Here is a 27715-nt window from a genome sequence, read left to right as displayed (position 1 = left end):
TAATATTGTGTTTGTGTTTGGGTAATTTTTAGATAATGGATTGTAGTTGAAAATAGAGAGAAAATTCATCAATTTAATGACCATGTTCTATTTTCTCCACTGTTTGAAGATCGGTAACAAGGGACTGGTAGTTCTTAATTATGAAAAAATTTAATCAAAGTTTTTATGTATACAAGAACTCTGAATGTCGTGTTTGTAGAGAGAGTGTTTCTCTCTATCTCTAACAAATAAATAACACGCCAACAATCTAAACACACTCCAGCATAATGAAGTATTAGCTCTAGTGGTATCTTCTTCACTTTGTCCCCAATTTTGGTGAACCCCAATTGGGACAAGGACTGGCATAAACTTGATTTGGTATCTTTAGTCATTAGATTTCAATTGAATCCTTAAGCAATGCAAGTTCTTAGTTATCGCTTGATCCTTTTTTATTTAATGTTGGTAAGCTTTATGGAGTAGATGGAGATACATTGGAGGAATCCTCAACCTTCCACTTCCGAAAGTTGAGGAGATACCACTGGGTAAATACTCTTGGTAGTAGGTGTTGCAGCTTTTAAGGTTGTAAAATTCTTAACCATGCAGTATATTGGCTCATTTGCAGGTTATATTTCATATACTATTGAAATGTCGCAGCTTCCTGATTCCGATGTAAGTGCATTTTGCTCGTGCTTGGTCTAAATTACATCTTGTGTTGTTTTTAATTGTTTGTGTTTCTTGGCGAATGTGAATGCATCTTTTTAAGTTCAAATCCAAGGCATTTATGTCATGATTATAACAATACCCAATAAAGAAGGTGGTGCCCATTGGTAAACAGGGAGACCTCATTATGCTTGCTAATACAGACTTGTTTCAGCAATCCACTAAAGTAATGCTATAAATACTGCTAAACTTATTGCATTTCTTTCAACTACATAAGGTAGAGATTTATCTGGAAAATTGTACACATGTTTGTCTTACTTCTTGGCTTTGGTAGGTAAGGCACAGGGTTAAACAGATAAAACATTTATATGTGCTAAATGCCATATTCATTGGAACAAATTTGAATCTTTGTGATAATATAGTATATTATCTAAATGATTATTATTTTCTTATTGTTGCACAATTTGATATGTCAATTATTCCACTGCTAAAAAGGTTTTGATTAGTTGTGTTGCATTTCCTGAATTGATTTGATTTAATTGAATTCTTTTGCAAACGAAAAACATCTATTTCTGTTGATTTAGCTAATCCATTGAATTGATATGTTGAGATTTTTTTTAATTATTATTTTGATATTTACTAGTTTGTGTTGTATATTGTATAATTTTCTTCCTAAATTATATTGAACATATAATACTTTTCTGCTTCTATTAGGCTAACACCTTGCGATGCACCTTGCACTTAGAATCCAGGAGACCTTTGCGCCTAAGTGCACCTTGAGCCTTCTATAACTATGGGTTAAGGTTAGGTCTATTTTTAATCCACCCATCTCAACACTTAACGGGGACCATAGTTTATAATAAGCTATTATGATCAAGTTATCATAAATTACAGTCTCTGCATGAACAGTTTTTAACTAATTAATATCTAACTGACCAGAGTTTTGGATTTGATAAGTATTACATCTTTAAATACAACAATTGCCCTGGTAGCAATTCAACTTGTGGTACTTGCAGATGTGGTTTACCCATATGTCTAACATAAATGTCTATGCTGAACATGTTATATGACCAGGCTTTACATGCAAATTCTCCATAATTCTGATGCCTCATTTTATCTCCAATCTGGTGTACACAAGGTTGTCAAAAGTTGTTTCCGTATATAATAGCTTGCTTTGGCTTATATAAAGTTGTTTTTTGATTTGTATTGATGACTCCATGTTGTGTGTTTTTAGATTTTTGCGGGATATGATTCACTTCAAATGGCATGCCTGGAACAAATAAATGCTGCTGCAAATGTCTCAAGGCTTATTGCAGAACAAAAGGTCTGCACAGTACCAAAAGTTAGTTTTAATTGAAAGTCTCCTCATTACTTACAATGTGTTGATTTCCATTTATTTGTAGTTTCAATGAATCTGGGATATAATCATACACTATGTTATTGCACGTTATTTACAAACATGTCTTCATTTTATATCTATGGAATTTTTTTTTTTTTTTTTTTTTTCTTAGTTGGTACTCACACACACATACCTCCACTGAGGTTCGAACCTCTGATTTCCCTTTGGGAAGTAAGATCTTGATACCGCTAGGCCACTGGCCCGTTGGTATCTATGGAATGTTTTTTCTATTGCACCAAGTCACTCACATATATTCCTTGTGCCATACACTAAGTTGTTCAAATACATATATTTACATCCTATATTGCAAACAATAAATACACCTTTAGTCCATTACTGGAAGCTGTTCTCATAATAATTTACAGATCCTCTTCACTCCAGGAAATTGGTGTACAATTTTCCTATTATTTCTATTGTTTTCATGTCTTCAATTCAAAATTACTGATACTTGGATATGCGCCAAAGAAAAAGCAAAAAAGAGGGAACTTATTATAATGAAAGGAATTGTTTAAAATACTTAACAATAGGAGTTGCACTTTCAATGCATGGAATTTTCATTATCTGTAAGTTTTGGTATTACTCTTTTAGAACAGTGTGAGAAATAATTCACTTCAAATGCTGTCATGGAGCAGAAAAGTGCTGATGAGAATGTCTCGAGGCTGGTTGAAGAGCAAAAGGTGTGCTGCTTAGTATTAGGCTTTGACTGGCCGGATACCGTTGTTTGCAAATTAAATCTTAGATGTTTCATGATTTAGCAATCTGTGTAGATTTGACTAAGGGAGAATTTCAAATGTGCAGAGGGAGAAAGAGGAGGCTATTAGTAAGATACTTAACTTAGAAAAACAGCTGGATGCTAAACAGAAACTAGAGACGGAAAATGAAGAGCTAAAAAGAAAACTAAAGGTATCAGGATTTAATTTGATACTGTAGTTTGTAAATTTGACCTTTTATTTTTCATAATTTATTATTATATTTTAAATTTCATAACAAAGGTATTTTAGTAAATGTATAGCTCTGTTAAGGACTGTGTTATATGCACAATGTGCATTTTTAACCTTTTTTTCCCCATTATGTAGGAATTTGTGTAGCTTTTGTTGACCGGGTATTTCAAAATGTGCAGAGGGAAAAGGAGGAAGCTTTGAGTAAGATACTTGCATTGGAATATAAGCTCGACTCTAAAAATAAACTGGAGATGGTAATTGTAGAGCTAAAAGAGGATCTGAATTTGATGAAAAAACACCTGAGAGATGAAGATGATGCAGCAGTTCAAAAGAAGATGAAAGATATGATTGAAGAACTGGAGCAGAAAGTTGATGAAATGAATGATTTGGAAAATCTGAATCAATGTCTTATTATCAGAGAGTGCCAAATTAATGATGAGCTGATAGAAGCTCGTAATGAATTGATTGTGGTATGTATTCTTTCCCATTCTAGCCTTCCCATCAGCATGACGTTTCCTCTATGGTGGTGGAAACAAAAAGCAATGAAGAGATAAGAGAGACAAAATGTTTGTTAGGTATCAAATAAAAGGTTGGTCTATTGGAATGTAATATTTGATTGCAAGCATTTGAAATTATTGTTGATTGTCTTTTTGCAATCCTCCATTGTAACTGTTAGATTTTATTATAGGGGTATTATTGTACTTATGCTCATCTTAATATATAAGAGATTGAAGGCTAGAACACATTTGTATAAAGTATTAGGATATCAGAAAGGTTGTAGGTTACCGTCAAAATGCTGTTGTCAGCATGACTTCATGCTGACATCAGCAGCCTGTGGTCAACAACACCATGGTCTTGCTCGCCGAGCAACCTCTTTCAGCCACGTCACTTGGTGCAGCCGGATGCAATTGTCGGTTTTATTCTTTCTACTGATGCACAATCATATTTCCAAATGCTGCATTGTATTCATTACACTTTTATTCTAATTCAGGCCTGGAACGATATGTGGACTATTGGTAACAACACCCTAATTGGGATAAAGAGAGTGGGAGAAGTAGATGTGAAGCCTTTTCAGAACACATGCAAGCTAAAATTTCCACCTGAAGAAGCACAAATCAAGGCCTCAGAGCAATGCTCCCTATGGCAGGAAAAACTAAAAGACCCAGAATGGCATCCTTTTGAAGTAGTGTTTTATAAGGGAATACATCAGGTATGCATTCATTTTAAATGATGTAATGCTGTGCTCATTTATGTTTTTTATTCTGGGACTAATTTTTAACTCTCTATTTTGATAATTAATCTTTCAATGCTTTTTCACAAGGTTGTCTCTCATACATTGTGTTTGCATATGTTGTTACTCTTGAGTCATGTGATGTATCACAATGACCTATCAAATGTACGTGATGCTGATATATATTTTGCAATCCTGAGCTTGAGTTTCTTACAGGCACATAAACATTGTAGTTGGAAGGCTGGAACTTCCATATTTTTTTTAGTATGCTTCTTGTAGTTAGGAACCTGCCCAATTTTCAGTGAATTTTGTAATGTTGCTTCAATTTAAGAATTTGATGAAAGTCTTTGCTCCTCTCTCTTCCTACAACTGTAAATTAAGATAAGTTGTTGGATTAATTAAATGTAAATGATACTGCATAATGTAGGAAGTAATAGATCACGATGATGCGATGCTGCGAAATCTCAAGGAGGAATGGGGAGATGACATATATGAGGCAGTCACAACAGCCTTGAAGGAGATGAACGAATATAACCCCGGTGAGAGGAATGTGGTTTCTGAGCTATGCAATTTCACGGAAGAAAGAAAAGCCACTATGAAGGAGGGAATTAGTTTTGTTTTGAAGAATTTGAAGACACTTAAGCGCAGGAGACAATGAGCTTAAGGTTGGTATTTACTGGTTTTTATTGATATTCAAATTCATCTTTTATTGGTAGAATGAATTAAAGATATAAGTCAAAAGTGATTTTTGATTTGAATCATTAGCCATCTTGTCATTCATTATATGCTACATCATACATGGATATATTAAAAGACTAGCTGACGGCGTTTGAACTGTTTTAGAATCTCATGATTGGTTTGGTTACGATTTTCTTTTGCATGTGGAATCACGAGTGAGAACAAATATGTACATATAATGAGGTTTTGGTGAGAAAGTTTCTGGATCTTGTTCTAGGGACTTCGTTTCTAGGCTTTCTAGATTTACTGGACCTAGGGCTGATTCATTTGTCACTACTAAAAGTATATCAGTCAATTCTGCAAATGACAGGTTTTTTTTGGGACACAGTGCTCTAAACTCTGTGAAACAGTTGATTAGTTAATCAAGTGATAGTATAAATATTGACACCTCCCAATAGGTAATTTTTGTCATTCCAATATATATATATATGTGTGTGTGTGTGCATGTGTTTTCTTTCCTTTGTTCTGAATTCAATTGTCTAAGAAATGGCATGGAGTTTCAGAAACTTAGCTATACGCCAGTCGGTTAGTTCATGGAATGTTCTAGGTGGTGTCAATAAAATAGGAAAGCCAAAATTGTGCGTATCAAGTGTATACATTAGATTTATTAGTTCAAGTTCATGTATTCCTCGTACAATGTCATTGTGTATGATTTATTTGTGCGACCTTTCCATGCAAATTGAAACAGGGACCCATTCGGGGTTTATTGATAGGATTTATCTTTACATAGGACAACGAAGTGTGTGTGGCAACTGTTGGTGATGTGAAATTATGCTGTATATGCATAAGCTAAAAGGAAATGGATAGAAAATATAAAAGGTTTTACAAATGCATACAAGTGCTTAACACCCACATTTTTGTTCCTTTTTTTTTTTTTTTTTTGGGAATTTACATTGTTTTAACAAATGAGGTTTCATGCCAGGTGATGCAGAAAAGGCTATATATGAATACATTACAATATTGAATGTGGAGCTGCAACTGATGAACCCAGAATTCGGCACAAGATTTTCACTGCCTTTTGTTCTTTGTCAGCATTTTGATGGGATGTTTTTTATCTTCTTTTTTGAATGCCTGAACAATTGTACTTGTTTCTCTGGGAAATACCATTTAAATATCTGGTTTTCAGACATTATAATTGCTGCTCTTATTTGGTTGCTTCTAAATGATGTATGTACATATTGATGCTCATAGTATGTATTTTATGTTTGTGCTAATATGGTACATGCATATATAAAATCACACAGGCTTCAATGCTGATATTAAGTAGATGGTCAAATGGAGATGAAATGGAACAGTGAGTTTTGTGATGTTAAAAGGGAATTGATCCAGACTTCCACTGTGTATTGTATATGATTGGCACATATGCATGTAATGTTTTAATTGGTCATTGTATATGGTAATAATGTTAAAAGTAAATATTTTTATAAGCTGTGGGACCCACTCCAATTTTAAGTCATTACAATGACTAATGGGTCTCTTTTCTTCTCCCTCTGCCTGTTCTCTCTCTCCTGCTTGCTTCTCTTTTCTTTTTCTTTTTCTTTTTTTCCACACAATTAAGCTTGATTAATCTTCAACTACTTTGAATTTTTGGGCGCCGTTTACGGCAAATTAGAGAGCACGACGAGATCTATGTGTGGGTATAAACAACAATTCTTTGTTTGGCCAACTCTAGGAATTTCGAAATTATGACACAAAATTTGAGCATTTTCATGATTTTGGAGGTAGGGATTCCTAATTCACTTTTTCTTGCTCCTTTGTGAATCATCTTATTTAATTTATTGTCGAGCATGTTAAATTGTTTTAGTTTTCCCTTAAAATGATCATATTGTTGTAATGAGATATGTGTCTATGTGTTTAAATTGGTGTTACATGAAATAGCATGCTTATATGAATTTAATTCCATGTCTTACTTGCTTATCATGTTAGAATTTTGTTGAAGGAAGTATGTTATTTCTTTGGAACTTCTTGTGAAGCATGCTAAGTAGTTAAATTTTAAAATTGGTGTGTGATGATAAATGTTGATATGACATAAAAGGCATGAAGCATCTATGCACTTCATTGGAAAAGAGATGGGAATATGAAATTGAAATATATATATACATATATTTTTGAAAAAGAATTTTGAAAAGGATTTTGTAAAAAACCCGGCAGCCTAGGAATTGCCTAGGGACCACTGTGTTAGTGAGGCCTAGAAAAGATTAGGGAGATCGCCCTAATGTGATTGAGTTACCTAGGCCCCAAATGACATCAAGGAGTTGCCATGGGTCAGGGACAGTGGTCAATCTTCCTCTCATGCCGCCATGGAGTTGCCATGGAACGGGTTCATTAACAGTTTGGAAATGATAATGGAAATGGTTTTAGAAAATGGGGAGTGACATTACATGGCATGGTATATCATTGCATGGCATATTCATTTGTGGTATCGGATTAATGATATGGTATTGTGGTTATATATATATTTTTTCTTTCCCAGCATGGTATGATCCCAATTTCTTTATTCCTATTCATTGTGTGGATTCACGGGGTCTCAAGAGGTGTGCTTTAGGCACTTCCTACTGAGCTTATGCTCACCCCTTCATTTAAAAATTTTTTAGGAAACAGGAATAAAGTGGTGGATGACGTTCCACCATAGGCCTAGTATAGATTAAATGATCATTTTGTTATTTTTGTATCTAAGTCCCACTATTTTTGTAAAACTTAACATATTGTATTCTGTACTAAAACTTATGGACTCTTGTTATTGTAGTTGTATTCATGGGCTGTAATTTAATACAAGTTGCCTAAACATTGTAAGATATGGATTTTTGATCTTAACCATATATTTTTGGGACTGTGATTACGATATTTGGATTAAATGGTATATGGTTGTTCTACCATGAGATGATCTATGTTGAGACATAATGAATGGATGAAACGGATGTTGAAATATAATATTTGTATTGTGTGTTGGGACAGGTTGGATAAGTCTTGAAGGCTCAAGAGAGGCTATTACATTTTTTTGCATTTAAGCAGGTTATTGTAGAATCCCTTTTTAGCAGAGGCCGTGCCAAATTTTTTTTTTATTAGTATCATTTTAAGGTCGTTGCAGCACAGGTTTGTTTTGATTTAATTGTTTAGCTTCAGTGTGTTTGTATGTGTACGTAGATGTATATGTATTTATGTATTTATGTATTTTTTTTCCCTTCATAGTCGACCGTCTTATAGGATTAGTGTTTGGGCAATATAACAGCCCTAGCTAAATTCATAGTGTTGCATGATCAGGATTTTATCATGTCTGGGGAATAGGAGCTAAGGTAGGGGAATAATTGAAATGATTTACTGTACATCTTTCAAGTCGCCAAAATTTGCAGATGAAATTCACTTGGAGATAAATCTAAGTGTTTAATATAATTGCATAATTTATCCAGCTACATTAATGTTTAATGACATTTCCCTTTCTTTTGTTAAGTCTCGGTTTAGAAAATAAATAAGGATACTGGGTGACTGATTAGCAAATTGGCATGTTTCACATACGTGGCCCAATTTGGTTGGAAAAGAAAAGAAAAGTAATAGATTTTTATAGGATAAGATAGGAAACAGAGGGATTTAGAATGATACAATTTAGGGGTAGAAAAGGAAACGAAATGTTAACATTTTAGTGAAATTTTGTTAATATTAATTTTGTTTTTATTTTTATAAAAAATAAAATCTTTATAAAAAAGGTATAATAGTAAATTCATTAAAATATTATCTTTTACCTTAACATGATTACTATTTTTTTATTAATTAATCAACTAAACATAGTTGTTAACAAAATTATTGTGAAATATTATATGGTTCTGGTCCACTTGACACTTAAATGATATTATCTTTTATTTTATTTTTGCACCCTATCAAACATCTTGGACAATCCTTCAAATCTATTTACAAAAGAACCCAAAACATATGAGGAATTGTTGCCATTTGTGTCGCTTAGTTTGAATAATGTGTTAAATGAATGTGCATTTTTTTTTTTTAACAGATGTGGCTCGGATGATTTGGAAGTACTAAATCAAAGTCTTATTATCAAAAATCGCCGAAGTAATGATGAGCTGATAGAAGCTCGTAAATAATTGATTGTAGTATATGTTTTTTACCATGCTAGCCTTCTTATCAGCATGACGTTTCCTATGTGGTGGTGAAAACAAAAAGCAATGAAGAGATAGAGAGACAAAATGTTTGTTAGATATCAAATATAAGGTTGATCTATAATATTTGATTGCAAACATTTGAAATTGTTGTTGATTGTCTTTTTGCAATCCTCCTTGTAACCGTTAGATTTTATTTTAGGGGTATTATTGTACTTATGCTCATCTTAATATATAAGAAATTGAAGGCTAGAACACATTTGTACAAAGTATTAGGATATCAGAAAGGTTGTAGGTTACCGTCAAAATGCTGTTGTCAGCATGACTTCATGCTGACATCAACAGCCTCTGGTCAACAACACCACGGCCTTGCTTGCCGAGCAACCTCTTTCAGCCGGGCACGAATTCTCTGAAGAAGATTCTCATATGGTCCCGTGCAATGAGTTACTTTGAGGATTTGTTTTGGTCACGTTTTTTTGTATTTGTAATATATAAGTAGACTCCATTATAATTATAGAAAATGACTTTTTTCGTTATTTTTACTTCCGTTAACTTATACGGAGTAAGTTTATTACAGAAAAAAATAAAATAAAATAAAAAAATAAAAATAAAACGGATGAGTCATCATCAAAAAGTAAGCTTACTCTGATCTCAAATTCTTGATCTTTTATCCTCTTTTAATAATAGCTTTCTCATAAATGACCTTTTATAATTTTAAAATCCAAAACATCGACTAATGAGTATGGAATTGAAGTGCTAGAGATGAATTTTAGTGTCGAAGAAAATTTAGTTTCTGGGTTGGTGAAGTTGATACAGCAAACAAAAATTTTAATATGAAATTAAACATAGGCAATGCTAGAAGGGACTCACCTGTAATCTTGTTGCAAAATTGGACCTTCTTACCTAAAATCCTGTTTTCTGATTTTGTTGTTCTCTGTTCGAAACCCTTGCTTGAATTTAGGATTTGGGGTTGGTGAAGTTGATACAAGAAACAAATATTTTAATTTCTGATTTTGTTGTTCTCTGTTCAAAATCCTTGCTTGAATTTAGGATTTGGGGTTGGTGAAGTTAATACATGAAACAAATATTTTAATACACTTGCAAAATTAGACCTTCTTTCCTAAAATCCTGCCTCAAGCTTTTGTTGTTTTATGTTCTAAACTCTACTTGAATTTAGGGTTCTTTGGGTGGGAGCTCCCTCTTTGGCTTTTGTTTTGTTTAGGGTCGAATTTCTGATGATGACTCATCCGTTTTAATTTCTTATTTCCTTTTTTTTGGTATGTAATAAAGCTTACTCCGTATAAGTTAATGGAAGGAAAAACACTAAAAAAAACCTTTTTCTATGGTTATAATGGACCCCACTTATATATTATAAATACAAATAGACATGGCCCAAACAAGGCGCTTCACTTCAAAGACCTATTACTAAGGCTTGAGAACCGTAGATTGACTCCTCTTCGGGGCCAAACCCTTAGATATGGATCAAAAGAGGTTGAAAGCTAGCTACAATGGTCATTGAGGAGGTTTTGTTCTCAGTAGTTTGATTCTCTGCGACTTTGCTAAACAGGACTCCCGTAGACGTTATCCGCTGCGGAGCTAGCTCTAAGGGTGACTTTCAGGATCTCCGTTTCCCCGGAAGCTATGATCCAGGCGGCGTGACGAGAGATTGGCCAAACTTGTAGAAAATCTCATACAGAATTTAGTAGGATCGGCCCGATCGGGTGATTTGATTGTCTCCCTACTACTGCGTGTTGTACCAATTATGGAAGAAGAAGATCCGTTGGCCCTTTTTTATTCGGCCCATTTCATGAGGTCCGATCAGCTGTGTGTATGGATATTGCTAAAGGAGTCTTATGGGGCGGAACATATAGCACCCAGCCCATTACAACTATGACCATGTCTCACATGATCTCCATCAAGTTGTGGAACCCAGTCCAATTCAATGTATAAGATGCTCCTGACTTCTCACATACTAGGATCATATAAATTTAAGTTAAGCATAATTTTTAAGAGTGAAACTCTCTAGTGTAACTGTATTGTTGCATTTTTCAACACGTTTAAATTTTGTTTAACATATATATTTTATATTTTAATATAATTTCAACACAAAACAAATATGTTGAAACATAATTTAAGTACGTTGAAATTAGATGTTGAAAATAAATTTTAACACATTTATATTTATTTTTCACACATCTGTTCTAGATTTCAATACATAAAATTTATAGCACACATTTATATTTATTTTTCACACATCTGTTCTAGATTTCAATACATAAAATTTATAGCACCGATACGGTAAAGCCTACAACAGCAAAGGGTCCAAACACGTTTTTTAGATGCAGTTTGAATTGCGGATAAAAATTCAAAGTGTGGCTCTAGTAAAAATTCAAAGTGTGGCTCTAGTAGGGTCTCAATCGGCATGTCCAAGTTGTATCCTTGTTTCATACAGTTTAACAAGAAACTATTATAGTCTCATCCTTCTTTTGCTTTGTTTCCTTGACATGTCCACAATAAGAGTGCTTTCATTGAACTTGCATCTTCATCTAGACTTTAGAATTGTAAATTATGCAATCAAAATAACCAAAAGATACATTTTAGGCTCATTTGTTTGGATGTACAAATATTAAAATTTAACAAAAATAACTTATCAAACAATTTTCAGTAAGTTATTTTACATATCTTACCTGATGGACTTAACCTCAACCCCAGTAAGTTATTTTACATATCTTACCTGATAGACTTAACATCAACCCAAGGGAGGCCTTTTACTTCGAAACAAACATAACCTAGATGTATAAGCAAAGGGCTAGCAAGAGAGAGCCATATATCTACAGGCAACACGACATAACCAAATTAGATCTCCAAAGGAAAAATCAGGACAAAAATTCACAAATACAAAGAAAAATATTCTTCAAATGGAGCATGGGCAATTTAAAAACAACAGTACTTATAAAAAAAAATATTTACAAAAATGTCCGCACACTTTACAACCCTTTGGGTTTGTAGACATGCCAGAGTCCTTCATTTAGACTCGAGGTAGGGTAAATACATTCCTTTGGTCACCATGACCATTAACGAAATCCTAAATGTGTCATGTTGATAGAACGATTGCGAGGAAGTAAGGGAGGTCCTTGCTGTGGGGTTGCAACTCAGGCTTTGCCAAGTACTACATATTTTGCCTTGTGGTTGGTGGTCAAACGGGCACAGAGACGGTGTGGGGTTTACGGTGCATCTCACCATACATTTGGCCTATCATCGTACTCATACCTGGATGGGGGATACTCATATGGAGGTTGAAATAGTACTCAAATTGCACACATGGAGATGGAGGTGCATGAATCCTCATTTCATTTTGAATATTGTGACATTTTGAATATTGTGACATAAGAATCGATCATTGATACACACATTAGACGCATAGTGATAAAGTTACACTTAAAATATTCTTTTTTGAAATTTGTAAAATATTATTTTATTTTTACTTTTTGAGTGTTTGAAAGTAGAATTGATAAATAAGTTATTTGTGTTAAATTAACATACATATTATATAAAACATAGTATATTGAAAAAAGTGTGATACAGGTGGAGAGAGTTTGAGGCCAGCAAGAGTGTATGTTTGCTTCATATATACAAATAATTAAATAAATTCACACCTAATATTTACCTTTTTGAAATAAATTCTCTATTTTGAAATGTGGTAAAGTAGTGGGACTAGGATTCCTTGATGGAGGAGGTGGTGTTGTAACTTTGATGTAAATGGAGTTACATGGGCGTTGTCACTTTGGATCCTCTCTTCCGGAATCTCTATTCTATATATTTTTTCTGAAACTATATATGACAATCCCAATCGAGTCGCTTGACAGCACCATACCTTTTTCGAATCGACTTGTTGGAGAAATCCTCACCACCTCGAGTCTTTCACTGTGCTCAACATGTTTGTTCTACTTCTACTTCTACTTCTTGATCCTTGCTTAGTGAAGAAAATGTCAAAGAAAATATAACTCAGAATACCCATATCAAATATTTGAATCAAACCAAAATCTTAGTGACCGACCTTAGAATATCGAATGAAGATAGATTTGAGAAGAGCGAAAGAAAGTACCTTTTGGTATGGCGAACGATGGAGGAGGTGGTGTCGACAAATGTCGTCTCTTCCGTGTTGTTATGTGATTCACTTGATAACGTGGCCTTTTTATAACCCTCAGCTCTGATCTAATCCGCTGGAAAGATTCAAATCTGATCAAATTTGTGATACAAAGATGGAGGAATATGTGATAATTGCAAACCAATTGACAACTCAGAAACTTGCTGATTCAATTGAGACAAATTAGGCGATTTTTTAGCTTGACCTTAGCTGGCAAGCCCAACAGTGTAGATAGGACTAGAGAATCTTGATACACTTTTCTTGGGGGAAAAGAAAGAAAGGTAGTTTTGACTTTACACATGACCCACTTCTGAAGCCCTAATACACTTCTGGGACTATAAAAGTATTTTCTTACCTTAATTCCTTTTTGTGTGTGACTCCTTTGGGATGGAGGTAGGCAGCTATGGAGAAGAAGAAGAAGAAGTAGATCATCACCAATTCTCTTGAGGTAAATCCCTTTTTTCTAGAGAGAAGTCTCAAGGGAAAGAGATCCATAGGGATCTAAAGTTTGTTTTGTTGGTTGGTGTCAACTATCAATGGAGAGAGGAAAAGTTGGTGGTGAAAGAGATATTTTTTCTTTCAATTTCTTTCTCAAATATTGTGAAGAGAAGTTTAGATCTGTGTGTTTGGTAGAGTAAATATGAGAAGTTCGTCCTCGTTGCCTTGTTGGTATGTTTGTTGGAATATGTAAAACATAAAAAGTTCTTTTCTTTTCTCAAAGTAAAATATGTGAGGTATATGATTGACCTTGGGGACTTAGAGTGAGCTAGGTTTGATTGGTCAATTTTTATTTTTATTTTTTTAATGATGAATCATCTGCATTTATTTGATCTTACACACCCTTTACTTTCACTATAAATCTAAAATTATAGATTTTTCATTAAAGTAAATTTAAATTTAGGGGCTATTTATAAAGCTCGATCTTGAAGTTGAAGTGAGGTTTGATTGGTTAATTTTTATTTTTTATTTTTTAATGATGTATCACCTACATTTATTTGATCTTACACACCTTATACTTTCACTATAAATCTAAAATTATTGATTTTTCATAAAAGTAAATTTAGATTTAAGGGCTATTATTAAAGCTCTATCTTGAAGTGAGGTTTGATTGGTTAATTTTTTATTTTTTATTTTTAACGATGAATGACTTCTATTTATTTGATCTTACACACCCTATACTCTCATCATAGATCTACAATAATTATTGATTTTTCATTAAAGTAAGTTTAGATTTAAGGGATGTTATTAAAGCTCTATCTTGTTAAAGCAATTGACATACATAGGATGGGACTAAACCTTGGCCATTTTGGCCATAAGCACCAACACCTTGCCATTGGCCTATCACACCACACCCACATTATTAAGTGGCTTACCCGAGTCCACCCACTATAAAATATAGTAATTTTTATTTTAATTTGTACATTTATAAGAAAATTTCTATACAATGACCCCTAAATTTTAAATTTCTAAATTTTTTTTTGCTCTAAATATTCTTTTAATTTCTTTTTTTTTTTAAAGTTAAATTTCCCTTCTTTACCTAAACTCTATTTTTGTTTTTTCCAATCAAATTTCTCATTTTTCTTCCCTTTTTTTTCTTCTTGTTAATTATTATTATTATTTTTTTTTTTTGTTTTTTGCACATAAGAATCATATACAGTATGTAATTTTTTTTTGGTTCTTATTTAAATTTTTTTACACTACGCCTCCTCCGGGCTCCAGCCTTGCTTGGCATGCTTGTTTTGAGTTTACCTCCCTAGTGGGTGCTCGGCGTGCCTGGCTTGGATAGCGTGGATGCTCGGCGTGTCGTTTTTTGAGTTTACCTCCCCCGCACCCTAGCGGATGTGCCGTGTTCGAGTCTTCCTCCCCCTCCCCTAGTTTGCCTACCTGAGCGAGTGTGCCATGTTGGAGTCCCTCTCCCCCCCTAGTTTGCCTACCCAAGCAGGTGTGCTATGTTGGAGTCTCCCTCCACCTAATTGGCCCCCCTTGAATGGGCGTGCCGTGTCCCCCTCCCCCCTAGTTTGCCTCCTTAAACAGGTTTGCTGAGTTCCCCTCACCCTAGTTTGCCTCCATGAACGGGTGTGCTGTATTTCGAGTCCCCCTCCCTAGGAAAAAAGTAAGAAAAAGGTAGGAGCACAAAAAGTCATGGAACCGTCAATTTGTTCCGATCCGATTTTATACTATTTGATCCGGTGTAGGGGTGCACAAAAAGTCATGGAACCGTTAATTGATCTGATCCGATTTTGTACCATTTGATCCGGTCCCAAATTGAAAAACATGGAATTGTTTCGATTCTTTGGTGCTTATGTGGATACTTAAAAATTATACTTTTGCCGGGTTTGGTTTAGTTTAGTTCTATTGGTTTCACTGGTCCCCAAATTGAAAAACATGGAATTTTTTACAGCTATTTTGCCGGGTTCAGTTTGGTTTGGTTCTATTGGTTTCACGGTTGGACTTGGTCCCCAAATCGAAAAACATAGAAGGAGTGCAGGTTTGTAAATTTTTCTATATCTATATATGTTTTGTTTGTTTTTGTGTATGTATATGAATCTATGTATGTATAAATATATGATTCTTTTCTTGCAAACAATTTACACTCTCATTTGCCACTCGTCCTCTGTGTTTGTTAGCCTTGGCATGGAAGGATGGTGACATCGGAACTCACAAACAATGCCTACCGATAACTCTTCCAGCACCTCAAAAATTTGGTGATTCTTCCAGCTCTCTCTTGCTTCTATAAAATTTGGGAAATTTTTTTCAATGGGGGATTTCTATAGTTGTATGAAATTTGCTTTTTTGGATTTTAATTTGTTGATGGATTTTTACATATGTTGTCAAATATACAAAGTTCGGCTATACAATAATATAAATTTTTATTATATATATCTATTAAGTAATAGTATTATAAAATTTTAATTAATTTCTAATTTTTATAGTAAGCCTATTTATAATATTAAATTATGTTATTATTCTAGCCCCCCCCCCCCCCCCCCCCCCCAAAAAAATTGTTTGTTCACCTCTCCTATACATTAAAAATGGTGCGAATTAATGCCTTTTGGCCATTGACCTCTATTGACCGATACTGAAGCAACAAAAAGACTAAAATAGCCCTTTATCTATGATTTAAAAATAATAATAATATAACATAAAATGGGAAAAGACAAAGTAACCCTTTGTCAATAGGACATCGTTTTAAGTTAGGGCATATTCACACTATTTTGTTATGGAAGGTGACCTAAACCCTAGCCGCCCATAGTCACCACTGCTTCAAATCGATGATGTGTATATGGAAATCACCGATCTTGGTAGATCGCCACCATTGCCTTCACCTCTAAATCACATCTCCCTCTTCCAATCTTCAAAGTCATCAAACCCATTAACACCAACCACACACACACACACACACACACATATATAGTGCTCTCAGACGATCTATTAGGCAAAGGTAATACCTTTTGATCCCAGTAATTTACTTCATATAGATCCTAAGTTGCATTACGGGTCATGTGCCATGGACAAGAAAGTCAAAAAGCTTGTGGAAATTTTGAAATTGAAAATCAGAAAGCGTGTTGTGGTATCGATATAGTGACGCCACACAACTCTGTACAAGAAAGGAGGAAGAAGGATGAGTGAATTTTGTATGCATTTTGCCAAACCTTGTCCCCAGTCATGTAAGTTCCATCAAACAAGTTCCACCATTATTACGGGTTATGTGCCATAGACAAGAAGTTAATATGCTTGTGGAAATTTTGAAATTGAAAATCAGAAAGCGTGTTGTGGTATCAATATAGTGATGCCACACAACTCTGTACGAGAAAGGAGGAAAAAGGAAGAGTGAATTTTGTAGGAGGGAGGAAGAGAGGCGAAAGTCTGAGATGAGGGAGAGAGAGATTAGGGTTATATATATATATATATATAGTGAGGGGTAGGGTAGTAAAGGAATATAAGAAGGGCAATTTTGGAAATAAAGGGTTTAAAATGGTCATGTGCATGGCACATGACCTACTGATGTCCAATTTCCACTGGAATTCTGATTGAGGGTGCTTAAATGCACATTTTCATATCTTGTATGGATTTATATAAACTAATTAAACTATAGGAGTGTAATTTACACATATTTGAAACTATAGGCCTGCTTTTCAGACTTTCCCCTTTATATTATTTCACTACTTCATTGTAGTTTTTTTTTTTTTAAATATTTATTCTTCACATAGCGTTCATATGAATGTGTTTGTGTTTATTGTACTCGAAATGTTACAAAGTGTCAGCGAAGTGTTCGGCAGTTCCAGCCAACCTAAGTGTCCAAAATAATAAAATTTAATTTTTATTTATGGACACGTGTCTGAGGAGTGTCGGTGTTAGATAATTTTTATATATGGTCAGTGGTTGGTGTCCGATTCGGACGAGGAGTGTTGGTGTTCGATTCGGAAATGACACGGGCGGTGATGAACCCATAAATTTTTTTTTGGGGGGGCGAGGGGGGGGGTGGGGGGCGACCTTTTAATTTGTGGTCTATTTTTGTAATTTCTATGAGGTTTTCTTCATAAATTTTCAAAAATTTAAAATATAAAATGCAAAAAAAAAAAAAAAAAAAATTTAGTGGGGGCAAATTGTAATTTTAGTAGGGCCATCTTTATAAATTTTAAAAATTAAGGTATAAAATGAAAATATAAAAAATTTAGTAGAGGCATTCGTAGGGATGGCAACGGGGACGGGTGTACACTCTCTCGCCCCTTCCCCGTCCCTGCCTAAATCAGTAAAAACGAGGGTGATTCCCACAACCGTTTAACATTTTTACCTCATAGGTACCTGCCTCGTCCCATTTAAGACCATAATTTATTTATTGTTGAAATAGATTTGCTCTTCTTTTTTTTTTCCCTCGTTATTCACCATTGCAACTTTCCTTCTAATCAAATTCATTTGTTACTTTAATATTGTTAAATAAGGTACTTAATATATATATTGAAAAATATATATACTAATGAAATAACGGTACTTAAGTAATTTTTCTATCTAAGCGGGGCAGGGCAACCTCCCCCTGCCCTCACACCAAACCTGCGCGGATTTTTATTATATCAAACCATCTCCGCCCAAATAAGCTAAACGGTACTCCAAAATCGCAAAAACGGGGCAAGACAAATTGTCATCCCTAGGCATCCGCCCCCTTTGGTCCTATGTTGGATCCGTGCAGGACACGTATACTTCTCATTCATATAAGTGTCTATGCTTTGTAGATGAACATTTGGGCAAACACCCACCCTTCGGATTATAGTGTGTATATATATAATTCAATATAGTTTAATCTTGTTGTTCTATTATTCGATTCGGCTAAATCGGAATCGAATTTTTTATGAATAGTTTCATATTTTTGGAACCAAAGTCAAACCGTCAAATATTGACACTTGACACTTTATGAACAGTTATGTAGCATGGACACGATTCAGCGCTAATACGTCTATATATAAATATGAATTTTTATTTATATATATCTATTAAGTAATCGTATTATAAAACTTTAATTAATTTCTAATTTTTATAGTAAGCGTAATTATAATATTAAATTATGTTATTATTGTAATGACTTTTATATTATTTCACTACTTTGTCTAGTTTTTTTTTTTTTAAATATTTATTCTTCACTTAGCATTTATATGTATGTATTTATATTATATTCAAGATTACTTGGTACACTAGTACTAGAAATGATACAAAGCATGGGCCAATGCTTGCTCTAGATTTACCAAAATCTCCCAAATGGGCCAACGGCTTCACCTTATTAGGCAGACCCAAAAACCAATGCTAGCTCTAGATTTACCAAAATGTCCCTGGCATTTATACATTAATTACAAAAATCCGAGGACCAAAATACAAGACTGATGTGAATTCTAGGATGCAGATTCCGAAAAAAAAAAAAAAAAAAGGGAAAAAGAAAGAAGGCTACTCCATATATATTATATAAATCTCCCAATATCCTCAATGGGCCAACACCTTATTAAGCAGACCCAAATACCAATGCTAGCTCTAGATTTGCTAAAATGCCCCTGGCGTTTATACATTAATTACAAAAATCCAAGGACCACAGTAGCAAAACAAAAAAAATACAAGACTGAATGCTTTGCTGCAGATTCTGAGAAAGGTATCGTCAATGAGCATATGAGCCTTCAATTTCTGTAACTGCTTTGTCAATTGCATGAATAATCATTTTCTTTATCTGTCATTCAACAAAGTGAAAAAAAAAAAATTTATTTAATTGACCATGTCAAAACATAGAAATAAAATAATAATGATATTGCATGAATAATCATTTTCTTTATCTGTCATTCCACAAAGTGAAAAAATAAATAAATAAATAAAATAAAATTGTATGAGAAAATATTTTTTATTTATTTGACCATGTCAAAACATAGAAATAAAATAATAATGATATTCAGAACTGATGTTAAATAATAGCATGTATGTTGTACCTCTAGTTTGTCTTCTCTGGCCTTGTGGTCTTTAGGTAGCCGTCTGAACTCTTCAGTTAATTTCATGCAGTCTCGTACATTTTCAGGGGAAACAAAGTCTACTGCGACTTTGGTGCATGACTTGTTTTATGGATAAAACAAAAATTGTTATGAGAAACTATATATAATATAAACAAAAATTGTTGTGAGAAAACTATATAATGTTCATGGGAAATGCATTCTCTCCGTTTGATGAACGGAATATCGTGTATTCACTACGATATGGTCACACCAAGATTGTTAAAATAAAGATTTTATTTAGAATCGTTTTGGATATCGTAAAATCGAATAGTAAATCGTAAGATTCTACCAAACTAATAAAAATATAATTAAAACTTTCTCAAAAAAAATTGTCTTCAAAATAAATAAAAAATGAACCAAAAACACAAATATATAATATATAATATATAGCCTAAGTTTAGGATTAAATCGTACTGATGTCTTCAAAAGGTGGTACGTGTGGTTCAGAAGGTTCTACCACTGTATGGGCCAATTTCCTACTACAAATCTTAGTCTTGATACTGTCTTGTTCAAGGTGTTCTAAGGAATCATCTTAAGCTAAATATAAAAAAATAAGTCTTTAACTAAAAATATATATATAAAAGAATAAGTTTATATAAAATTATCAATAGATTCTTTTAAAATTTTATTTATTTATTTAGTTTTTGGAATGTAATACAAATTTTATATAAATGTAAATATTACATTGGGCTTCAAAAACTTAAAGTTTGCAAAGCCCATGGCCCAATTGTACAATAGAACAATTAGAGCACAAGAAAAGTATAAGACCCAAGACCAATCTTTTTTAGGCAAGTATGACCTAGTTCAACTTGCCCATCTGAAGAGAGCAAAATTCCACAGTTGCAGACGAAGAGAGCAAAATTCCCGACTAACCTTCCCCTGTTGCAATTCCCCGCGCCAGCTCCTCTCGTCTTTTTCAGGTAAGCTCTCTTAGCCTCTTGTTCCCTTTCTCCTCCTCTTCTGCTTCTTCTTCCCCAAAACCCTAGCATTCTTGTTGTCCTCTGCATCTTATCTCTTCTCGGAGTTGTGCTGGAGACCGCGAGAGAGAAGGACTTGTTGCACTGTGGTAATCGATTTAGGGTTTTTTCACAATTCTTAAACCCAAAACAAGACCACAATCATGGATAATTCAGAATCGTTGGGATCATATAAAATTGTACAATTCCACGATTCTGCACAAGTCACGATTTTTCTGCGATTGGATCGATTTGGGCATTTGGATCGCAAATCGTTGGGATTGTATAGAATTGTACAACTCCACGATTCTGCACAAGCCACGATTTTTCTGCGATTGGATCGATTTGGGCATTTGGATTGCAAAATCGCACGATTCTACGAGTTAGAATTGCGATTTTAACCACCATGGGTGTCACACCATTGTTTGTCGCCGGTAGTTTCAGACCGGATTTTGTACCCACCGGTTTACCGACTGGCCGTTTTTCATAAGCGTTCTAATTTTTTATGAGGTGATATGGTTATCATATGTACACAATTAAATCCTAATAAAAGTGATGCCGTGACATGTTGATATTATTTAGATGATGACTTGGAAAGAAAAACTAATGGATGTATGTTCATGAATGCCATTCTCGACTTGAATATAAAAAATAAAATAATAAATGAATAAAAACATCAAGGAATACCTTCATGTTTCTGACTTGATGCGGACATCCAGCAGGAATGAACACTGCCTCTCCAAGTCGTTGCTCAAACGTCCATGGTTCAATTCCTATAACAAAATAAATAAATAAATAAATAAATAAATAATTCATAAATTGCAGTTTTATTCCTCACTTGTAACAAAAATTAATAATGCATCTTTACATACTAACCAAATTCCTCCTTGAGTTTCCTCTTGTGATCCAAAGTCAGGTAAAAGGATTGGTCATGAATTGGATGAACCACCTAATAAAAACAATGATTTTTCTCAGATCCTATAATACATTTGAATAAGCTGAACTGAAATGTTATTTGTCAGAAAATTACCTGTTCTATTGGAGAACAATAGGTATGTCTAAATTCTCTTGAGTGCTTTGTAAGATATTCTTTTAACTTGGGTATGTCTTCCCTTCGAAAAATGTCCCATAGTGCATCACCCATTTCCTCAATTGCACCTTCTGGTGAAGAACAAGGAAAAGTACATTGTCTTTCATGCTCATCTACTCTTTTTTCATTGATGTCACTACCAAGTTTCTCTCGATCTAAGCGTTCTCTTTCATCTTGTGCCCTATGTTTCTGTTTCAGGATTTTGATTGCAGAATGCTGCACCTTATCCAACACAACTTCAGCAGTGTGTGTCAAAATGTTAACCTGCAACAGCCAAAATTTGGAAGAAGATAAGTTCCCAGTAGAAGGGGGAGAACATATTGAAGACTTCAATATCAAAAAGATGCAACAAGAGCCCTACACAAAAGCAGGAACTATGTACAAAACCATGTTTGTGAAATTTGGTCCGTAATACAGATGAAATGAAACATCTTTGAGGACACCAAATTAACAAAAAGAAAAGGAAACACATAATGGTCACATTTTTGTTTAATTGTCCAAGTTTTGTGCATTGCCAAGAAGTTGGTTTATAATTGAACTTTGAAGCTAACATCTGGTCATTCACATATATAAAGAGACGATTTTCACAAAAAAGACCTCTTCTTAGAACTAACAATGAACTTTGAATGGAGAATTTCTAAAAATATAGTAGTTCTAATTACAAGAGATGGAAGAAGAGATAGATTGTCAAATCAGGAAGGAACAATGGCTGGCCCAATTCATTACTACCCAAAGTGCAACAATACTAGATAGTTTTTAAAATCATACCGCATCTGACATATCACAATGAAGCTTTGTCACAGAATCCCCCCTTCCAAGTTCTTCTGTAGTACCGTACGCAATGTATGTCTTTGGACCCAAGTCTGGTTTAAGAACATCTGAAGGCAACTTTACAGCAAGATTAAGAAAACCAGACCTAGGATCTGTGTATTCCCGGAAAGGTAATGCGCTGATAAACTCATCAGCGTGGCGTGGCAAGAGATCCTCAAACTTATCAGATGGTGGCCAGTCCTTTAGCTTGAGCATTTCAGGCCAGAAATTATCATATCTTCTGCCACCTGTATAACCTTTGAAAAAACTACAGGCATTGATCTCAACCTACGCAATATATAACAAAATAAAATCAGAAGGAAAATTAGCAAGTAACAATGGGTCGTAAAAGTATAAAAGGAGTCTCACAACAAAGTGGGTGTGTGAGTGTGTGTCTTGCCAATGAAAAAAAGATAAAAGGATTTTTGCTAACAAGAATTATTAAATGTGTAATGGAACCAAAACCAAAACATGCTACAAATACTGAAATGTATTTTGAGGTATCAAAATGGAACACAGAAAGAGTTTACCTCGCAACCTGCCAGACAGTCAATGGCCTTCACTTCTGACATTTTTGAACTGGTCCTTGAATCCAAGTTTTCACATAATGCACGCCAAATCACCATCGGCTCCCAGCTTAAACCAGTTGTCTGCTCAAGAACATGTCGAACAATCACTGGTTCACCTTTGGCCCAATGGCTTTGGAAGCGCAAGAACTCTTCCTCCTCTAAGACATCTTTCGAAGTCGGCCAATACAAGTAGTTGTCAGCAGAGTCTTTTCTAGAAGCTGCTTTAAGTAACATACCAGTGCCATTTTTGCGAAAATTGGGCCTGGAAATTGTTCGGTCATGTTTAGAGTTCCTTAAAATGTGTTCTGCTTTTGCTTCCAAATTTGAAATCCAGCCCTCTGGAAGGATGCACCTGAGCTCCAAAACACAACTACCACATCCACCCATTTCTTTTGGAGGGCAAGTGATACTTCCATTACTTTCAGCAACCCATACAGTTAGTGGCTCATTATGATCTTCAGAAGTTTCCTGATGACAAGATTCTGGTAGAGGATCTCCTCCATGCATGTAATCATAACCTCTATTCAGATATTTGAAACCAACTCTGTTGCCGCCTCTTGAAATGTCTCCCTTGCGAAGCTCCCGGCAACAACTAAGACAGAGCTCATAAGAGCAATTTGGGCAACTTCGATGGAGGTCAGTGATTGAAGTTGCACAGTGATTGCTGCTCCAGGTGCAAGAAAGGTTAAAAGAAGAAGCTAGCTAGCTATTGTAAAAGAAGAAGTTCTAGCAGAATTATATATAAACTCATACAATTACTCCAAAGCAAATAAATAAACTTACCAATAGATACGCTCATCAGTGCAGCAAATGGTCCTTTTTATTTCAATTGGAGACGACACCACCCCTATAACAAAAGATTGTTAGTGAATAATATAATAATTTATTAGTTTCAAGAATTCATACCTATATTTTGAGAAATATACCTTTAATACCAGACTCCTTTTCTGTTTCGAGAGTTTGTTCTTCATGAATTTGTTTTAGAAATGGAAGAAGCGTGTTGATTAAATACTGAAGATGCTGAAGCTTTTCACGATCAGTGAGATCCCTTTTAGACATCTGAAGATTAAAAATTCCACTTTTTTATAACATGAATTTCTAAAGGTACTTATCATATATATATATATATATATATATATATATATATATAGTGCCTCGTAACTAGAGCAAGAGAAAATATAATCAAACCTTAAGCATGCCACTTGAGTGCAAGCACATGGTGCAATTGCAAATTCCTCGGCAAAATGGGCAAAAGTCTGCAATTTCTTCTTCTGACAAGTCAGGATACCTATTTACCCAAGGAAAAGAAAAGAATATCATGAAAAGGGAACGGTATGGAAAAACAAAAGAAAACCAATGAAAAAAAAAAAAGGTTCAAGAGTAAACCAGGGTATAGGTAGAAAAGTTACCACCGCCTGATACATTGGATACAATATAGTAGTTTTCTGCACTTGGTGCAAGGAACAACAATTCTTCTATCATTTCTCCTGCACTGATGACACATATAGCACTCTTCTCCATTTTCCTGCTTAAGGCAATAATATAATGTTAACCAGTAAATCCTTTATTTCAAAAGGGATGAAGGAAAAGAAAGATATAATTCATATATTGGACAAATGAACAAAGATGGGATTTTGACCTTCATATTCTTCGTTATGCATCTGTGATCACTTTTTGAAACTGAAACCAATTGACAAGAATTGGAAGGTGAGGAAGAAGTAGATGAATGATTGCAAGACAGATCCTTATAGTCATTAATTTTCTCTCCTTTGCAACTTCCCTTCTTCTTCAAAGCATTTGAACTCGAGGAAGAAGTAGATGAACGATAGAAAGATGTATCCTTATAGTCATTATTTTTCTCTCCTTTGCCCTCCAAAAATCTTTTCTTCTTCACAGCATTCGAACTCGAGGAGGAAGTAGATGAATGATAGCAAGACAGATCCTTATATTCATTAGTTTTCTCTCCTTTGCCCTCCAAACTTCTTTTCATCTTCACAGCATCTGAACCTTTGCATCTGCTCCTCGACTCTATTTCCATATCTTCCATATTTTCTTCATCATCAAACCACTCACAATAATAAAATTCATTATCAAAGACTCTTTTCTTGTTTGACGCAGCAAGTTGTCTTTCTGAAATTCTTTTACCAGGGCCTTCGACTTCTAGTGTTACCTTGCTGTCTTTAGTTGAAATTTTTGTTCCAATACTGGATAATGAATCTGCAATATTGACTTTAAATTCCTCTTCTTCATCAGAAGAAAATCCAAAAAGAAGTCTTCTCTTTCTTAAGACACCCTGATGCTTCTTTGAGACTCCTTTACCATGAGAGCATTTGGTATATGAAGTCACCCTTCTTTTTCTAATTGAACTTTTTATTCTTGGCGATGATGTCCTGAGTTCCTCTTCTTTTTTCTCATAATCATCATCCTTTTCACTCATTGAGGATTCATCTTCAAGGATTCTGTACTTATTTGAGGGACAGTTATGCTTTCCTGAAGGTTTGATGCTTTCTGATCTTTCAGTTCCCTGAGTTGACATTGTCTTCTTAACTGAGCTTATTTTTTCGTCTGATGGCCCCACTTTCTTTTCATCACTTTCCTTTTCACCTGAAGAAAGTTCATCTTCTACAGTTCTTTTCTTGTTTGAGGCACTCCAATGCTTCTCTGAGGTTCTACCATATGAACATTTAATATCTCTACATGACCTTTTCTTTTTCAGTGAAGTTCTGGTGTTCTTTGGTGATGACCCCCCATTTTTCTTTCCTTCTTCTCCTTCTAGTATATGCTTTACACTATCATCGAGTTCTGCGGATTTTCTCTTTCTTGTATAATAAATGGTTGGGGTATCTGTGCTCGTCTGTGTTTTAATGTCAATGCAACGGTTCACCCCTCCTTGCTGTGCAAACAACACTGGCATCATCATCTTTAGTCTACAAAAGTAGAAATTTTCGGGTAAATTAAATCATCAAATTCAATTTTATCCTTGATAGTAAAAGGTGCGGGTTCGAAAATTGAGTAAAATTCGGATTTAATAACCAAATTGTAACAATTATTATGCACATGAAGTAGCAGGTGCAGGTGCCTCTTACAAAAGGAATGCATACAAATAATGTGCGCATTATTATTATTATTATTATTATTAGGGATTTTTACATAAAAGCACATATTTACACTATTACGTAGTCAAAATAGTTTCTCACAAATGAAATTGACCCAGATATAAACATGAAAATTTATGTTATGTTTGTTAGGAAGAAAAATAAAAAGTTTATTTGTCTGTCGTTTCAGTCATCCTTCCTTCCCTTCCTTCCGTTTAATGTTTTGTCCTTCCTACCAGCTAAAGAAGCATTACTGTTCATTTTAATTTGTTACCTAAAATACCCTTTTACTTTTTGAACCAATTTACGTTTTTGCCCCTATTCTCTATGAAAGCTCGATACTATACTGTTGCCGAATCATTCCTCTCCCTCCATTACCTCGTTCCCATCAGCTCTTGAATTCTTACCTCAAATAAGAAAAACATGAGACAATATATATTTTTCTTTTTTCCCGATCAGATCTTGGATCTTGTGTCAAAAAAAATTTCTTTTTTTTCTTTTCTCCATTGCGCAAAAAATCTGCCCATAGTGTTACCTCAGAACAGGGCTGAAGGCTGTATCACTACGCATACGAAACAAAAAAAAAAAAAAAATGAGGAAAAGCAGATGCTTCTACCAGGTTAGCCGATGAACAACACCAACGGTCCGAACTCTACGCCGCCGCCTTTGTGGTGGTGGTTGTGGAACTGGGTTTGAGGAGCGTCGTGCCCGCCGTTCGTGACCGGAATCGGTGCTCTCTCAGACCGTCGTGTTCGTCGTTCGTTGTGGGTCGGATCAAGATCGGGCTCCACGGTCGCGTCCTCGGGTTTTACGCCACCGATCGTCGAGTTTGGTGAGGATTGAGAGGTTGGGTGAGTGTGTTTCAGATCAGCTGGTCAGAAACGCTCTTGGTCGAGCTTTCTCATCCCTCCGTCTCTGTGATGTGATCAGATTGCGATTGAGAGAGGAATTAGGGTATATTTTTTGAGAGGGCAGCGTGGTAATTTTGTTCAAAATGTGAAGGGTTATTTTGGATAACAAATTAGAGTGAACAGAGTCATTAATTTGGTCAAGCTTCATATATATATATATATATATATATATATATATATATATTTTTTAAGAAACTATAGAACTTTGCCTACATAATATTGTAGATATAAATCCATAAATACATTTATATGTAAAAATTTCTTATTATTATTGTAAGTAAGAAACACTCAGCACCCATTAATCGATAATTCATAGTCGACCGGCTTATTGTATTAGTGTTTGGCAATATACTGAATTCATAGTGTTGCATGATCAGGATTATACCATGTCTGGGGAAAAGGAGCTAAAGTAGGGGAATAATTAAAATGATTTACTGTACATCCTTCTAGTCGCCAAAATTTGCAGATGAATTACACTTGGAGATCAATTTTACAGTGTTTAATATAATTGCAAAATTTATCTTGCTACATTAGTGTTAAATGAAATTTCCCTTTCTTTTGT

At 34.5% G+C, this 27715-nt stretch overlaps 2 protein-coding genes and 1 long non-coding RNA gene across 6 annotated transcripts; 2 read left to right on the top strand and 1 right to left on the bottom strand.

Moving 5' to 3' along the window:
* Positions 1 to 448: 448 nt before the first annotated feature.
* LOC132286019 (factor of DNA methylation 1-like) lies at positions 449 to 6220 on the top strand. The gene is made up of 9 exons (XM_059788273.1): positions 449 to 521; positions 602 to 648; positions 1874 to 1963; positions 2671 to 2715; positions 2837 to 2941; positions 3159 to 3449; positions 3971 to 4189; positions 4638 to 4875; positions 5871 to 6220. Exons 2-8 carry the CDS (start codon positions 625 to 627, stop codon positions 4866 to 4868), a joined length of 1005 nt encoding a protein of 334 aa, XP_059644256.1. The 5' UTR covers positions 449 to 521; positions 602 to 624; the 3' UTR covers positions 4869 to 4875; positions 5871 to 6220.
* A 7352-nt stretch (positions 6221 to 13572) lies between these two features.
* Positions 13573 to 22105, top strand: LOC132282692 (uncharacterized). 2 transcript variants are annotated; one of them, XR_009471826.1, is made up of 4 exons: positions 13573 to 13649; positions 15603 to 15689; positions 15829 to 15906; positions 21967 to 22105. It is a non-coding gene; the product is annotated as an uncharacterized LOC132282692 (long non-coding RNA). The 2 variants fall into 2 exon arrangements; XR_009471825.1 differs by lacking the exon at positions 21967 to 22105 and having other exon boundaries at positions 15829 to 16046.
* On the bottom strand, positions 19122 to 27244 carry LOC132282690 (lysine-specific demethylase JMJ26-like). Of its 3 annotated transcripts, none has more exons than XM_059784441.1 (13): positions 26859 to 27242; positions 24787 to 26074; positions 24557 to 24672; positions 24336 to 24435; positions 24074 to 24206; positions 23931 to 23994; positions 23109 to 23811; positions 22537 to 22866; positions 21709 to 22032; positions 21555 to 21627; positions 21366 to 21451; positions 19663 to 19782; positions 19122 to 19409 (listed from the first exon to the last, which is right to left on the bottom strand). In XM_059784441.1, exons 2-13 carry the CDS (start codon positions 26065 to 26067, stop codon positions 19341 to 19343), a joined length of 3399 nt encoding a protein of 1132 aa, XP_059640424.1. In that variant the 5' UTR covers positions 26068 to 26074; positions 26859 to 27242; the 3' UTR covers positions 19122 to 19340. The 3 variants fall into 3 exon arrangements, with proteins under 3 accessions (XP_059640424.1, XP_059640423.1, XP_059640422.1); XM_059784440.1 differs by lacking the exon at positions 19122 to 19409 and adding an exon at positions 19439 to 19512 and having other exon boundaries at positions 26859 to 27243; XM_059784439.1 differs by lacking the exon at positions 19122 to 19409 and having other exon boundaries at positions 19660 to 20783; positions 26859 to 27244.
* Between the last annotated feature and the right edge of the window lie 471 nt (positions 27245 to 27715).

Source organism: Cornus florida, unplaced genomic scaffold (genome assembly GCF_030987335.1).
Source record: "Cornus florida cultivar Cherokee Brave unplaced genomic scaffold, ASM3098733v1 CherokeeBrave_3.0.0_Hap2_Chr11, whole genome shotgun sequence".
NCBI classification, from domain to species: Eukaryota; Viridiplantae; Streptophyta; class Magnoliopsida; order Cornales; family Cornaceae; genus Cornus; species Cornus florida.
The sequence above is the reverse complement of the archived record's forward strand: the minus strand, read 5'-3'. Positions and strand labels throughout refer to the sequence as shown.

Bases quoted from the DNA above. Each gene is read 5' to 3' on its own strand.
- LOC132286019 (XM_059788273.1), top strand. From the start codon at position 625: ATGTCGCAGCTTCCTGATTCCGAT. The intron at 1,964-2,670 runs GTCTGCACAGTA...GTCATGGAGCAG, and splicing joins GGCTTATTGCAGAACAAAAG to AAAAGTGCTGATGAGAATGT. The intron at 2,942-3,158 runs GTATCAGGATTT...CAAAATGTGCAG, and splicing joins AGCTAAAAAGAAAACTAAAG to AGGGAAAAGGAGGAAGCTTT.
- LOC132282690 (XM_059784439.1), bottom strand. From the start codon at position 26,067: ATGATGATGCCAGTGTTGTTTGCACAGCAAGGAGGGGTGAACCGTTGC. The intron at 24,436-24,556 runs GTAACTTTTCTA...TTGGGTAAATAG, and splicing joins ATCCAATGTATCAGGCGGTG to GTATCCTGACTTGTCAGAAG. The intron at 20,784-21,365 runs GTATTCCTTGAT...CGATTACCACAG, and splicing joins ATCAAGTCAGAAACATGAAG to TGCAACAAGTCCTTCTCTCT.